Source organism: Falco peregrinus, chromosome 6, assembly GCF_023634155.1.
Source record: "Falco peregrinus isolate bFalPer1 chromosome 6, bFalPer1.pri, whole genome shotgun sequence".
Classification (NCBI taxonomy): Eukaryota; Metazoa; Chordata; class Aves; order Falconiformes; family Falconidae; genus Falco; species Falco peregrinus.
In genome coordinates, this window is record NC_073726.1 from 91,134,563 (window position 1) to 91,150,359 (window position 15,797).

The window sequence follows — 15,797 nt, forward strand, 5'->3', positions numbered from 1 at the left end:
AGGCAGCCCATCTGAGATAAACTCCATTATACGTTCCATATATAATGTACAGCCAGCAGTATGGAAACATCTGGAAGTTGCTCAAAGCAACATAAAATGGAGTAAGATATAAAATGAAGTCACTTTAGCTTGATCAGGTGGAAAAAAGCTTAAGGGGCAGCAGAAGCTATGCTATGTCTTGCATGTTGAAGATGTCTGTCTAACAGTGTGCTGTGCAAAGGGGAGAATTGTCTGTAGATGTTTAATCTGCTTTTCTGTAATGTAAGGTCCTAATATTTGAAATCTGAATTTTTGTGAAAGCTCCTCACATCCAACCCTGAAGCCCAGCTTGGGCTGTGCAGGTACCTTAGGGAAGTTCTGAATCTACTGGGTGTGATTTCTGGACCATAACTCTCAGCACTCTGCTTTCTCCTCAGTATTTTCTGTACAAATTTCCTCAGGATGTTGATTCAGTCATTATTAAAGTGGTGTCTGATGCAGTCTACCCATGCTCGGTTGTCTCCGTCCAGGATATTGTGGTAAGTCTGAGCCAAGGAGGGCAAGGAGCTGCCTGGTGGAGCTCTGTGTCCTGCTGTGAGGGGATCTGTGCCCTGACAGGGAGAAAAGCCCTAGGAAGGGCTTCACCCTAGTGTGGTGGTGGTGGTGAGGGGAGCCCCTGTGAAAATTCTGTGGGAAGGAGGCAAAGACAGATGCTGAGTTCAAGCAGCTTGTACAGAGAATTCTGTTGCAAATAGGTGAACAATCTGTTCCTCTCCAACCTCTCCGTAGGGTATTTGTTGTGTTCCCCTTGTGAGGTTTAATTCCCTGCTGCCTTGTGACATGGGTCTGTCTCTCCATGGAGCGGTGTTGGATGGGATGCTGATGGATGAGGGAGGGGACAGTGCAGTTCCCTTGACTCTTCCCTGGCTCAAGCCAGCATTGGGAGTTTCAGATTTCCAGACGGTGAGGTCTCTCCTTACCAGTTGGATTCCTTTCTTATGCAATTGTTCATCCCCTTTCCTGGGAAGAGAACAGCTGTTCCATGCCATGGAGCTTGGCTGTTGCTTGCAGCTGGGAAATAGCATATCTATCCTCCTTCCCCATCTCCCTGAATGATGCAGGGTCCTGCAGTGTATGAGCAGCAAGGTGGTGACAGAGGTGCAAGACGCCTTGGCTGCTGGCTCTGAAGTTCTGGCAGTCGCCTTTAATACCTGGGGTGAGGAGAGAAATGGATAACATCAACTCATGCCCACATCCCTGTGTTTGAATGGTAGAAGGGCAGGAGGGGAGACTGTGACAGGTGATTTTCAACCTATCAGGTGTTAAGAGTAGTGGGAGAGTAAAACGAGGGTAAGCACTTGGTGTATAGTACAGGCTGCAAAAGCATATGACACAACCAGTGTACAGCTGAGTGTATGCGCTGCCCTGTGGGAATGGTGGAGAGATCAATCTGGCTGAGTTCTCTTCTGGGATTAAACTGCAGCCCTCTTGTGAGAATGCAGAGATCGCTGAGTGCAGGCAGGCCACAAGTGGTATCTTCAGAGCAGCTTTTCTAACTTCTGAATGGGTCTTGCTTGTTTTGTTCCCTTTGTCACCTCAAGTGGGGCCTTTTTCTGCTGTTCTGCACTGTCTGTTCTCCTGCTGGCTCCCTTCAAAATTAGTTCAGATTTTGTTCCTGGTTTAACCCTTAGTTGTGTCTGTTTTAGTGCCCAGTGTATGACCTGGACCATAATGTGGAGTTCAATGGTGTTTACCAGTCTATGACTAAGCAAGCAGCCATAACCGTGCAGGTGAGATGCTGATTTTTGTCCCAGTGTTGCTTTTTCTCAGTGGCTTCTCCTATGCATTCCTAGTTGTCTTTTGTTGATGCTTGTATGGCTGTGAGCCTTTGCTTTTATTAGATCAACCGATAAGTGGAAGGAAGCGGTGCTACCTTTTACTACAAAACCTTGTTTACCTTTGTTTAGATAGGTGTGTTATGTCCTAGATACTGAGGTTCTAGATCAGAATGGCTCTAGCCAAGTGTCTTCTGTTCAAACCTTGGCTCTTCTACCACTGAGTGGTGGTAGTAGGGCCTTTATAATAATCAAAGCTGAGGCAGATGGTTTGCAGTAATTAAAGCAATATAAATTTTTTATTTAATTTATTTTAAAATTTAAATTATTTAAATCAGTATTTTAAATAAAACATTTAAAGTAACTAAGTGCATTAGTATTGGTTCATTTATTTTTAAAATTTAAATTATTTAATATTAAAAATAATTATTTAAAGTAACTAAATAAATGCGTTAGTACTGGTTTGTTTGTTCTGGGGCACTGCCATACTGATACTGGTGAACTCAGTCAGCTTATTGTCCGCAAGGATGAGGAGAGCATCCCCAGGAGCCAAGCTCTGTCCAGAATAGGCTGGTCTCTGTAAGGCTGGTGCCTGTGTAGCAACTAAAACCTGATCGCTGGCCTTTTGGAGCACTGCCTCTACTTTGCATTGGAGGGAGAGGCTCCTTCACATTTCATGGATTCTGTCTTCTTCCATCCTCCTGTGCAGAGAAAAGACTTCCCAGGTGAGCAGTTCTTTGTTGTGTTCGTCATCAAGCCGGAGGATTATGCCTGTGGGGGTTCTGTGCCTTCTTCCATTCATGGTAAGGCATGCTGGGAGGTGGATTTGGTTGCTGCGTCTAGGTGATGGAGCAGCAGGAGTGTCTTGTGGGGTGACATGGAATGCTCATATGGCTCTGTCTTATGCAGGTAGCTGTGAGGAAGAGTGAAGTAGTACATTTGATATTGTTGGGTAGATTAAAAGTCTTGTTCAGTCAAGGAGGTGACTGGCTTGCTGGCGTTATGTGATTTTTCAAAGGAGTTACTGGTGTCTTGGGAAATACTGGAGACATCCAGACAATGCTTCTTACAGCTTTCCAGTTGGTTGTTTCCCCCTCACCTCACCTCTGCTGCTGTATTATCCTCCTGCCTGCATGGAGGCCCAGATGGCTGTTCCTGCAGATAGCATCTTCTCCCACTGCTATCTTGGGATCTGTGACAGCCCTGGACTTGGGGGAACAGGAAAAATTAATAATTTTGAGAGAATAATTTTAAAAGAGATGTGTTCTAGTGCCTTTGCCAACTAGAAAATACTGTGTCTACTTCCTGGGCAGTGATAAAAGCAAAGCCTCTACCACTTGTGGTGGCTGTAACTGGAGTGGGGACATTCCTGTCCTCAAAGTCAGATGGCATCCTCCCTGCAGGAGAAGCAAGACTGCAACCAACAGATATACTGGGGTCTCCCAACAGCCCCCACCCCCTTACAATGTCCCCCCTAAAAAAAGAACTGTTACCTTCTGGGTGTCTTTCTCTCATCCTAAAGCTGTCAGCAGAGCTGTACTAGCAGGGTGTGCTAAGCCCTGCTGAAACATAGCAAGTTGCTAGCATGGCATGCTGCACAGAAACGTTTTGTCAGCAGAGCTTTGGTCAAAGGCAAAAAAGGGGTCCCAGTATCTGTAGTGAGAGAACCTGCCCTTGGGGAACTAGATGAATGAGAGACGAGGTGCCCTTGGGATTCAGGCATCCAGATTTGAGCAATGTATGGAAGGCTCAAGCAGGATTTGTAGTCTGAAAACCAGGTTGTGGATAGGCAGGCTGGGGAAAACATATGGAAAAGGCTGTATATTGATAAGTTTGAGACAGGTTTAAAGCAAAATCACACACAGATTATAGTGAAAAGCCAGACCCTGGTGGTTTTGCAAGTGCAGAGAACTGAGATCAGGGCCAGAGATTATGAATGTGTGATTGTTTCTTTATTTACTGTGCACTTTGCATCTCACAGGGAATGTCAACCGTACCTGGAACCTGCAGCGAACAAAGAACCTTCAAGTGACGATTGTGCCCTCCATTAAAAGTCAGTGTCTTTGGGCAGAGCAATGCAACTTTACAGGGGGACTTGGCCCTTCTGCATAGAATGGTATGGCAGGGTTGGTGCAGAAAACACCAGCAAAGAAGTCAAAACCAACTGGAGCCCTGATCCCTTCCAGGAGGTGCCGTGTGGCACAGAGTGGTCTCATGGGCACACCAACTAGCATTGGGGTGAAGAAATAAGGGGAGACCTTGCAACAGGTTCTGGCATTTCCTCTTGAAGAAAGCAGATAGGTTTTGAAGGGCTCTTTGGGGGTGGGCATTGGCAGCAGGTGGTGTTGGGAAGAGCAGGACAAGAGTGCTGGCTATGAGAGGGGCTGTCCCTGCTCTGTGAGCTGACTGATGCCTTGTCTTTTCTTAGAGTCTGTTTACGTCCAGGCTATGTTCTTCAGCTTCCTGAGTTTCCTCTCCTTTTACCTGGGCTCAGTGGTTGTTGCTTTTGTGCACTACATCAGGTGAGTCAAGGGTTTTACAAGAACAGCCTTTGTGTTTCTCATCATCCTCAGACATGTCTCTGTCTCACCCTGCATTACATCTGGGGCAAACGGGGCAGCAAGCATCTGAACAGAGCAGCCAAAGAAGTCTGTGACTGCCCAGTGGGCTCATACTGACCATAAGCCAGAAGACTTTTCTTCCTGTGCTAGGGGGGCTGTGGCAATGATGAAACCCTAAGGCTCTGCCATCTAGCTTTTGTAGTGCCCTACCCCTGAGTTTCCTTATATAAGACAGTGGGTAGCAGGTAGGAATTGTGATGGGACCACTCTGGGATATGGGGTGCCAGAGCACTGGGAAACCAAGGTACTTCCCAGAATGATGGACTGAGTACTGCCCTAAGTGCCAGTGACCCAAATAGGGCCTTGGAGTCCTGAGGGTGCTGGTTTCCTTTCTGAACTACTTCCCCTGTTGCAGACCTTGGTGTCTGGACTTGTGTTGAGGAGAATATCTGCATCTGAGGTGAATCTGGGCACAGCTACCATGACAGGTTGTTCTAGGGAGCAAAAGAAAAAAAAATAGGCAAAACTCTTTCCCAGCTGCCCTAGGCCCTACTGTTAGCTCACTGGAGGCAACCTTGAAGTCCTCTTGAGTGAGAGAAAGGACTGGAGGAGCAGGAAGGGGACAGTAGCCTAAAAGAGAGGTAAGATTTGCCCCTGTAGGGCAGCTAACAACTAGCACAGGGTGAGAGCCTTGGTGAGGCAGCTGCTCTTAAGGCGGTGGCGATGGTGGGGTTTGTGATCAGTCAGTGACTGCTGCCTGTGTAGGCAGTGATAACGGTTAAGTGAATCCTTTGTCCAAAGCATGGAGGCTTGAGAGGAGGGAGGCTCCTTCAACACTCTTTTATCAAAAAAAGATACAAAACTTTCATCAAATAGCAGGTTGGTTTTGTGGGAACAACACCTCTCGGCCAACTCCTCAGACAGAATGTGGCAAAAGAGTGTTCAGCTGCTTCAGAAGAGGGGATCTGAAGAGTTTGATGCTCTGAAACAAAATAATTTCAAGATGGGGGCATGGCTTAACTTAGACACATCCATGAAACAACATCTAATTGGAAAAATTCAACGAAGTTACTTAAGCCTATGTGCTCTTTTTTGCCGATGTTGTTTTTTGTTGTGTGGGCCATATGACTTTTTTATTTTTTTTCCCCCTTACCCTCCCCTGCTTGGCATTTGCATCGGAGAAGGTGGTATTGGCTTCTTAAGTGTCATGCTGATGTGTGCCTCTAGCTCCTGTTGACCTTTCAGTAGATTCTTATGCACTCGGTTCCCTGAGCAGGGGCGCTGGGTTTGGGAAGGTGGTCTGAGAGTCTCTTCCAACTCCCAGCTGAGCAGTGTAGGATGGGACAGTTGTTTGACTGGTTGTCCTGCCTCTGGTGGATAGCTGAAGGGGTAAAAAAATATAAAAATCTCTGTTGCTCTGGAAATCAAGCAGTCGTGGCTGAGCCCTGTCTAGTCCAAACAGTATTTTTCTTTTTTTGTTGTTGTTGTTTTTGTTTATTTTGTGGTTTAGTTTTGTTGGTTTCGTTTGGTTGGGTTTTTAGGCCTTGCACCATATTTACCTATTGATGTCCTAGATAAGCCTGCTGTGGCTGGCAGGTGATGGATTTTGTTGGCTATCTCAAAAGTGCTGTCTGTTCCTTTCCAGGGTTCAGAGGAAGGCTTTGGCTGACAGATTGAGTCCTGAGGACGGTAAGGTCCCTTTCCTGTTATGTGACAGTCTTAAGTGAACAGCACAGGTCCCAGGCCAGGCAAGGGACAGGCTGTCAGTCAAGTACCTTCTGTCCCTTCAAGCCTTCTTCCCTGTACGTGTACCACATATCTTCCATCAGCACCAGAGACTGTTAGAGCTTCCTCTCTGCCCTCACAAGAGAGGGTGTTTGAAGCAGGCTCCTCTGAGCCTGGTCCTCATCCCCAGCCTAAAGAGCTGGCTTTTAGAGGGGTGGAGGAAGCACAAGCTTTGACTAGACCTGGCTGCAAACTAGCGTGCTTGATGCGAGATCTGTCCATTTCTAAGCAAGGCACTTCGAGTTTGTTAGCTTTTGTGCTTTAAGATTTCCTCTGCCTGGTTTAAGCATGGTGTCTCCTATTTAATTTAAATTTTAATTTATTTTTAACTGGGACTTGTAGACAACCAACTGATTGAATGACTAATACAGTTAGGTAGTGTTGTTCGTGTTATTTACTTTGGTATTGGATTCAGTTTACTTTATGCTGCACCCACATTTCAACATACTGCAGATTTCTGTGTTATAAAAACATAGCTGCATCTAAGAGCCTATCCATGAGAGATGGAAATTTTTATCATGTGGATGGGTGTGCAGGGGCACTGGGAGTTTCTGCTTTCTGGAGAAGTGTGGGAGGCTGGCTGTTTCAGCCGTTTCATTTTGTTTAAATATTTAGTGCCTGCAAAGTAGTTCAAAGTATTGGTGATGATAAAGACATCATCATTTGTACCTCTTTCCTGGGGAGAGGGAGGACATTATACTTTGGCAGCATGCAAAGGTTCTTGGTGTGTTGTCATTCCCACCCCCCCACCACCCCCCTTTTCTTTTTTAATCACCAGCTTCTTCAGTCTCTCTGATCTGCTACATATTACCAGATAAGCATACTAGTATAACTGAGCAGTGATTAAAGGATCAGCAGTGGAACTTCATTGTGGCCTGGCATTACTTGGGTTAATATTTCTGCCAAGGACCTGGGGGCATTTGGATTCTCAGGAGTTGCTTCTTCAGCCACTGAGATCACATATGCATCCCTGCAGTAAGTGGAATGTGTGTGAAAGGTTTTCCTCACAACTGAATAATCAGGGGACTGTAATAATGTGCTTAAAAATATAACAATTTTAAGTCATTTGGAATGGATCCTGCTGTGAGACAACAGCAGGTCTTAGGGCCCTGGAGAAATGGGAAAGGCCTGTGTGTTGGGGAGTTTGGGGAAGCTGAAGGACCCTGGCCAAGGCAGGCTATGGAAGAGCTCCAGGGTGGTGACAAGGGATCACTGTCTAAGGCAAGGAGGCACAGTCTCAGCCAGGTGAGACCAGAAGCCCCAGGGAGTGCTGCTGGCGCTGCAGCTGAGGGTTCATGTGCCTGGAGGCAGCTTAGAAGCTGCTTTCCAAGCTGTGCTGGTAAGAGGTGGAAATCAAATTCTGGTGCTTGGGAGGTTCCCAAAGAAGCTGCAGGGCACAGATATTGTGCTTAGCGTGGACCTGGAGGGCAGAGAACTGTGTTCCTGGGCAAGGAGGATTGCTGAACAGCATCCCTGTGAAAGGACAGACGAGTGCAGTTCCTTCACAACTTACAAGTTTCCTCCCAGAGGCACCTGCTCCTTCTGTGACCTGTCCTCTCCCTTATACTCTATGCCACCTTCTCATGTGTGGCACTGCATGTCACAGCCATATCCTTTCTTCCTACCCACATGCTGTTTCTTTCTTTATTGTGTCTTTTTGGGGTGTGTGTCTGATGCCTATGAAATGGTAACTAGCATCTTCCATGTCCTCCAGATCACCAGGGCATGCCGGCTTTCTCTTAATTATTTTTTTTTCCTACTCTTCCCACCCACTGAAATTTCTCTTCCTCCAAAGTACCCCTAGGTCTTGCTGCCTTCATCACTTCTGTTTTCTTTCCCCTTCCCTACCAAGAAAGTGTGGATATAGGTGATGAGCAATCTCTCTGGCCTTTGTCTTTGAATATTGTGCAACTTCATCTGCCCTTTTACTCCTGTCACCCACTTTACGCCCAGATTCTGTGGTTAACTTTTTTATTTTTAATCCTGTGGCACACCTCCTATGCCACATCATCACTGTCTGGTGGAGGCCAGAGCTGGAGGAACCACACCCAGTGCAGTACATTTACTTTGCTGACTCACTTGCACACTGGGAAGTAGGACTGAAATTACTGGGTGAGCTGGGTCCGAAGCAGCTGTTAGAGACAGGGCAGAGTGTCTCTTCTCCCTGCCATCCCTGCTTTGTCCAGATTTAAATCTTCCCTTGGTTACTTGGGAGAGAAGGCTGACGGGTCACTTAAGAGCATAAAGCCTGGTCTAAAATAAGGAGGGAGTATCCCTGTGGGACAGTACAGATGGGAGTAGGAACTGTGCATGTGCCTTGGTGCCATGAACATGGGGAAACACTGCTTTTGCCCCCTCCCCAGTGATCTGGATTTCCAAGTGACTTTAAAGCAACAGGAAAAACTGCCACGGGAGTGGGAGAGTTGCACAGCAGGTGATGAGTAGAAGGTGGATCTTGCTCCTGCAGCAACCTACAACATCCTGCTAATCCCATCTCAGGGCTGAAGGGGTGTCATAGGTGTGTGGTGTGCCAGAGCCTTCCCTCTGGCACCCAGTCCAGGCCATGTTTTCTGCTTCTGGTGCTCCTCTGAGCTGTTTGTTGCTCTGTTGGAGGGATGGGGCAGGAGGGTAGAGAAGCTGAAATGCAAATCAAGTCTTAGCCCACAGACCAACAAACACAGTGAACATGTCAAAGGAAAGCAGTAATTTGTACTTAAAACATCAAATGTCATTGCTGTATGGATGCTCTCCTGCCTAGGAATTGGGCTTGGGCAGGGAAAAATTTTGGGGCTCAGATGTAAAATCTGTGGCTAACAGAAATGGTACAAAAACCTACACAGGGTGTTACAGAAGCGGCCAGAATTGCCAGCTGGAAAGAGGAGTCTGCCTGTGCCTGTCAGTTTGGGACAGATCAGGTACTGAGCAGCCAGAGGTGGTGCAGCTTGGAAGTCAGGCCATTGCCAGGCTGCAGTAAGATTGCTTGCTCTCAAATATTATCCTGTGTCCCTCTGCTGCTGACTGGCCACACGACGTTGTTGCAAAGGTGAAACTTTATAAGCAGCTGGATCTGTCTCACTTTGCCACTACTGGAAGACATGGTGCCATGTGACTTAGCTGGCTGTGTTTCCTGCCACGTTTGTCTGCTGCCAGTTCAGCAGCTGATCCCCAGAAGGGGAGGCAAAAAAGATGAGTGTGGAGGCAGGAGGGGAAAGTCTGAGTGCCACTTGATTGGGAGGTGCCAGTCCTCCTTGCTTCAGGTGTGCTGGTGGGAGGCAAGGACCTCCCAGCCCTCAAAGGCTTGCCCTTCTTGACATCAGCACAAGATCATGACCGCTTTTTGCACAGAGCATTTCTTGCTTTCTCCTTGCTTGGTTAAAACTATGTAGCTGTCTGGCCAAAGGCTGTCTACGACTCTTCCAGCTATAACTGGAGGTATCAGTATTTGAATAGGTCACTGTGTGAGGAGGGGAAGGAGAACGAGAAATTCAGAAAGGTGCTCTTTCTGAATATTTTCTCAGAATATTGTGAGACTTGCTCTAGAATTTGCCAGGTCTTGCAGCCCCATAATGGGATCCTTAAAAGGTGCTGGAGGGAGCCTTGTGCTTTTGTGAGGCAAACTGGCAGCCTGTGTGGGCAGGCTGAAGGGAAAGGGTTTGCTTCACGTTGCAAAGCAAGGGTTTCCCTTTTGCATAATGTGCTCTAGAGGGAGACTGCCATCTGTTTGGAGAAATGCTGCTTTCCCCAAGCCCCTCCAGCTCTTGGAGCTGTTCGTATTCACCTCAGAGATGTGTTTCAAAGCACTGAGATGAAACTAACTGTCCCTTTTGGGTCTGTTTCCATTGCAGGATCTGGGATTATGACATCTTCGCACCCCATCACAGCCAGCACCCCTGAGGGAAGCAGCTATGGTGCTATTGGTACAGTATCTTCCAGAACTGGGGGCACGGGGCTGGTTCTGCCTCAGGCAGAGGAAGGCACTTTAAGGTGCCTTAGAGCCAGAGGGAATAAAGCTGCAAGCTTGTGTAGGAGCAGCTTGCAACTACTTGAAAAAGAAAATTGCAGCTTGGCAGGTTCAAATTGCATTTTAGGGCAGAACACCTACATCAAAAAGGTGGCAAACCTCTGGAAGAGGTGCCCAGACAGACTGTGTCATTGGAAATGTTTGTCACTGCTAAACAAAGCCACAGTCACCTGATAAGTGTTGGTGACAATGCTGCTTCAGGCAGGAGGTTGACTAGGGACTGACACAGGTCCCTTCCAACCAAGCTTCTAGGAGCCTGTTAGTTCATCAAGCCGGCCTTTAGACCAAAGCTTGCCTTTAACTGGAAGTCTGAAGGGTTGTGTCTTGCAAGGCAAGACAGAATCAGAGCTTCTTGTCGTTCAGAAGTTTCACTAGAGGAGAAAAAATGTCATGCTGTCAACAGGTGAAACATGCCCTGGCAGCAGAGGAGGAAGAAAAGCTTTCAAGGGTCCTGCTAATCTGATAGGATAGGAAATGCCTTCCTTTGCCAGAGTACTTCTGTTGTAAGGAGATTGAGTTTTCCCCTCCTGTGGAGGGATTGGTATTGAATAGTTTGGTGATGTGGACTTTTGGGCATAATCCTTGAATTTGACAGCTTCAGAACCCAGGTTGTGGGGTGAGGTGGTGCAAGTCCAGGGCAGTGTGAGGCAGCTGCTCAAATGTGAGCTGGTCCCTGCTGAGGAGGTATTTGCTCCAGATATCACCCAGTTATTGGACTGTGAAGGTGTGATACCTGAACACCTGACAAAGAAACGTATCACCGATACTTCATGAGGTTTGGGAAAAATTCAGGAGGACTTAAATCCTGGAACAGAGTTGATGGCTTCAGCACCACACTAACCCCATTCCCCAATTCCCAAGGAAATGCTTTAAAAAAGTTTGGGAAATGAGGAAGAAACTTGTGTTCTGCTCATGCCAGTATGGGTAATGGGCTGGCTGGGAGCTTGGCCAGCCTTGTGGGAAGTGCAGGCAGGTCCTGGTGACCTGCAGGTGATTGATACTGTAGATGCAATGGGAGCAAAGTTGATGCTCTGCCTGCTTTGAAAAATGGATTTTCTTCCTCTCTGTCTTTTTTTCTACAATATTTTTAGAAAAGTGTATATATAAAGCTTACATAAAATCTGGAGATGAACTAGGTCAGCCTGTTTGTGACCCCTGAACAGTCCACTGCTTTCACTTGAGCTTCCTGGCTTGTCTCAGCCTTCCAGATTTCAGAGCTCAGGCTAGTAAAGAGTAGAAAATGTCAGAGATGAGAAGTAATAGAATAAAAGCAGAGGAAAATCCAAAGTGCTGCAGAGGGAGGAAGATGGTCCTTGAACGTGCTCTTAGCTAATAATCTGAGACTTTCAGGAAAGTTTGTGATCATGGACAAACTTGTTCCCTGAAATGGACATGTTAACTTGTCCCAGCAGATTTCAGCTGGTATCTGGGACAGCTTTCCTCTTGCTGTGCATAGAGGGATTTAGCATTTACCCTGCCTGTTTCCTCCTCCCTGCTCCGCTCCAGACGAGTCAAGCTCCAGCGGTGGACGTCAGTTGTCTTCCCCTGAGCGTGGGCTGCCAGCTGGTTCTGACACAGACAGCTCTGTGGAGGAAGAGAGCGACTTTGACACCATGCCAGAAATCGAAAGTGATAAGAACATCATCCGCACTAAGGTAACAGCTGGTATCGCAGCTGTGGCCATGATGCAGGGCCAGGACCAGCACTAGTCACTTGCCAGGTTTTTTAAGTTTCCGCTTCCCTTTTTAAGTGGATTTAATCTAAGAAATCTGAATGTGCTTGGTGGGTTTTTTTCAGAGTCTAGAAAGTTTTCCAGCTATGCTAAGTGTGCTACTGAAGTGAGTGATTTAATATGGAAAATCAGAATTTAATGGGGACTATTGAGAAAGGAGGAAGAAGGCAAGGGTGTCCCAGAAAGTCCAAGGAGGTGCAACAGCATAGGGGGGAAATAATCTGCAATAATAGGTATGAGTAGTGTGATGACATTGGATATACAGAGGGTCTTTAAGCTAGCAGTTCTCAAACTGCCTCCTTTTGTCGCCCCACACTGCTCCATGTGACTCGGGGCCATTCCTGGAGGTCAGGGGGGTTTGCAGAACTCATTCCCCATAGACTCAAGGGACACAATGAGCTCGCTGTGTCAAAAATGGCCCAAATGGCACCAAGCTGCATACTGTCCAAATACATCAAGATCTGCTACTGGCTTCTGTAGTCTTCACTAGTTCTTTTCTGTTTTCTTCCCTTGTTCCCCACCCACTAATGTTTTAGGTGTTCCTCTATCTATCAGACTTGTCCAGGAAGGACCGAAGGATTGTTAGCAAAAAATACAAAATCTATTTCTGGTAAGGAGAAGACGACAAACTGGTAAGGCCCAAGTTCTGGACCCAGTATCTGGTTGTGCAGCCTGTCCACAAGTCCTTCTGAACCATGCTTTAGACCTGAGGATATTCTTTGAACCATTCTGTTATACATTCTGACCCTGTTCCAACAAGTAACTGCAGATCCCACATACCTCAGATAAGGACATTGGTGAACAATTGCACACATGATCCTGGCAATGGATTCTGGTTTGCATGATTGCTTTAAAATCTGCCAACAACTGGTGTGCTGGAACGTACTGGGGAAGAGGAGAAACAGGCACTCAAAACACACGAGCTTGTGGTCCACATACTGGCTTTTCTTGTGCCCTTAGCACATTTGCTCTTCTGCTTCAGGAGATGATTACCAGAGGTATAAAGCTCCAGCTGGGAGAGCAGGGTCTGTGCCCTTAGGTACTGAGGTGTACACACTCCTCCACAAGCACTGTGGGGTTCTGTTTTGGGTGTGCACAAATTGTTTTGGTGTGTGTAACTGCTGCTACTGTCTCCTTTCTACAGGAATATCATCACCATTGCAGTGTTTTATGCCTTGCCGGTCATTCAGCTCGTCATCACTTATCAGACGGTGCGTTGGGCTCTGGCTGTCCCCTGTGCTTGGGTCCTCTTGCCTTTAAATCTGCTTTGTAGTTGCATGGTGTAAGGATGACAGTCACAGTGAAACTGGCATCACCCAGGAATCCTGCTTGGTCTGAGGGGCAGTTTACCTTGGCTGCTCTCTGCACTGTGTGTTGAGCATTGCTGCTAGCTTGGCTCACTGAGCTTGCAGTTCTGCTATTTTTGCCTGGGAGGTGGGAGTGCAGCAGTTTTCCTGCTCATCTGATGTCTCATTTGGGTCCTGTTTCATTTTAGAGGCAGGAGGAATCTGCTGTTACCGCTAAAAGGTAACTGAAAGCAAGTTAGGGTTTGCTGTGATATGATTTTTCCCTTCTCCCCATCCTTGCTATCCCACTGTTGTTCAGATATCTGCAAGCAGGTCTATTAGTCATGGTGTTGAGAGCACATAACATGTTTCCTCTGAAGACTGTTGTCAGGTCTGTGGCAACATCTTGTCCCCCCAAAAAAGCTTCACTTGCAGGTCTCATTACTCCCCTCTGCCAGCACTAGAGCTAGGCTGTGTCCTGGCATGCCTTGTGTACATGCAATGTTTGCACAAAGCAAACCCCCCAAGAACAGGGAGGATTTGCTAATATCTGGTCTCCCACCTCCTCTCCATTCAGGTAGTGAACGTGACGGGCAATCAAGACATTTGCTACTACAACTTTCTGTGCGCTCATCCCCTTGGGGTGCTGAGGTGAGTGAGCCCTGCTGTCACTGCATTATAGTCTCATGCCTCCTGAGTGTTTGTCTTGTGCCTGGGTCAGGATTTTATCCTTGCCAGGCTCGCAATAACTGTGGTGGCAAGACAGACCACTGAGAGTTTAGGACTCTGAGCTTACTGTTTTGCTCAGCAGCGGCTTTCTGTTGCGGACACACATGCACCTGGGAACATATGGTACCTGCGTTGCCCTAACAAACCTACAGCACAACAATTAGGTGCTCCTGTGCTCTTTTGGACACTTTCACTTGTATCCAAAGAGCAGCAGCTCTGCAAAGAAGTTCAGATCAGTACTTTCAGTGCAGCATTTCTCTGAATGAATGTGGGAGTACAAAGAAAGCCCAGAGTTGGGAATCTCACAAAAAGTGCTAAATCTATTGGGGCAGGTGAACTATTTAACCTAAAATTGTCATCCAGGGTATAAAACTGTCAGGTGTTTGGCAGCTGCTGAGATGAAAGATGATGGAGGGGGAGCAAAATGGATTCATCTTGTCATGGCTCAGGGTTCAGCTTCCTGCTGCTTTACTGCCGTTACCTTAAACCTTCTTTTTCCCTGCAGTGCCTTCAACAACATCCTCAGTAATGTGGGCCACATGCTGCTGGGCTTTCTATTCCTTCTTATTGTGTTGCGCAGGGACATTCTCCACCGTCGGGCCATGGAGATGAAAGATATCTATACCCTGGTAGGAATCATGGTTGCATGGGGCTGAATGGAGGGAGGAAAGACAGGGAGAACTTGAAAACTTGAGTGATACACAGTGGGTTTCCATTTTTCCATTTGCTTCCTTGCTGAAGGATTGAATACTCCTCCTCTTTTTTTTTTTTTTTTTTTTTTTTTTTTTTTTTCCTCCCCTGAAAAAGGATCTAGGTGGGACACTTACGTTCTTGCACACGCCAATACTTTAGTTTACAGTACGTCCGTACTGCTGTGGTGACCTAGCCTGGGCTTGCAAAGAAAAGGAGATGAGGAGATGAATGACTATCATGGCTGTGGGTTTTTCTCCAGTGCTTATTGTGGAGGAACTGGAACAGCAGAAGTGTCCCAAGATGCTTTTGTTTATAGTGAGGTTTGATTTGTCTTAAACAATCAGGAGTTCCTTCTTGACACTCCTGTTAGCAAGAGGGAATAGAGCTGCCTATGGTACTGCAGAAGAATTTGGCAGCCTGTAGCTCTGAAGCAGAGCTGCTTGTAGCCAGAGCTTCTGGAGTCTCTTCAGTATCTTTGGGGAGAGGATGGAGAAATCGGCAGCCCTGAGGGCAGTGGTGCTGATGGCTTTTGGAGACAAACAATTTTGCTTCCACTGGCTTGGTAGCAAGTAAAGGCCTTAGCAGTTCTAAGGGTCTGCTGCTTATGGTTTTCAGATGAGATCTCAGCCAGATTGTGATGGAGGTGCCTTCTCATGTGGGCTGATGGGCTCTTCTCAGGTGCTTTTAACTCCCTACTGACCCCAAGAGCGAAGCTGCTGTTCTGGGTCCCCAGTGCTTTCCCAATTTTGGGCAGGGTGTAGCGTGGCACAAGATACAGGACAGATATTTTTTAGTCTTAAGATGTTAGTACCAGGTCTTAGACTAGAAGTTTCTGTGTGATTAGCTTGTTTGTTGCCTGTGGATTCATCTGGCTATGCAGTGTGGCTAAATCCAGAGCCTGTGGTTGCGCACAGTATGCTGTGCTGTGCTGGTGACTGAAGGACACGTGCAGGGGTTAGGAGGGATGAAGTGATGGAGCGTGCAAGCTCATTTGTTGTCAGGATATAGCAAGAGTACTTACTACACAGCTCTGTTCTCTTCTAGGACTATGGGATCCCAAAGCATTTTGGTCTCTTTTACGCTATGGGCATCGCTCTGATGATGGAAGGCGTGCTTAGTGCCTGTTATCATGTCTGCCCTAATTACTCCAACTTCCAGTTTGGTAAGCTGAGATTC

The 15,797-nt window shown here is 46.9% G+C and overlaps 1 protein-coding gene across 2 annotated transcripts in view; it reads left to right on the forward strand.

The window, feature by feature from the left end:
• Nucleotides 1-15,797, forward strand: part of SIDT1 (SID1 transmembrane family member 1) — a 46,269-nt gene that overhangs the window by 20,508 nt on the left and 9,964 nt on the right. The window contains exons 5-17 of one of the 2 annotated variants that reach the window (XM_055808631.1): nucleotides 417-518; nucleotides 1,686-1,769; nucleotides 2,524-2,539; nucleotides 3,796-3,867; nucleotides 4,243-4,336; nucleotides 6,021-6,064; nucleotides 10,006-10,077; nucleotides 11,688-11,836; nucleotides 12,450-12,523; nucleotides 13,058-13,124; nucleotides 13,777-13,850; nucleotides 14,434-14,557; nucleotides 15,666-15,783. In XM_055808631.1, the coding sequence (XP_055664606.1) occupies nucleotides 417-518; nucleotides 1,686-1,769; nucleotides 2,524-2,539; nucleotides 3,796-3,867; nucleotides 4,243-4,336; nucleotides 6,021-6,064; nucleotides 10,006-10,077; nucleotides 11,688-11,836; nucleotides 12,450-12,523; nucleotides 13,058-13,124; nucleotides 13,777-13,850; nucleotides 14,434-14,557; nucleotides 15,666-15,783 (1,090 nt within the window). Of the gene's footprint in view, nucleotides 1-416; nucleotides 519-1,685; nucleotides 1,770-2,523; nucleotides 2,618-3,795; nucleotides 3,868-4,242; nucleotides 4,337-6,020; nucleotides 6,065-10,005; nucleotides 10,078-11,687; nucleotides 11,837-12,449; nucleotides 12,524-13,057; nucleotides 13,125-13,776; nucleotides 13,851-14,433; nucleotides 14,558-15,665; nucleotides 15,784-15,797 lie in introns of both variants that reach the window. The other variant, XM_055808630.1, reaches the window with a different exon arrangement.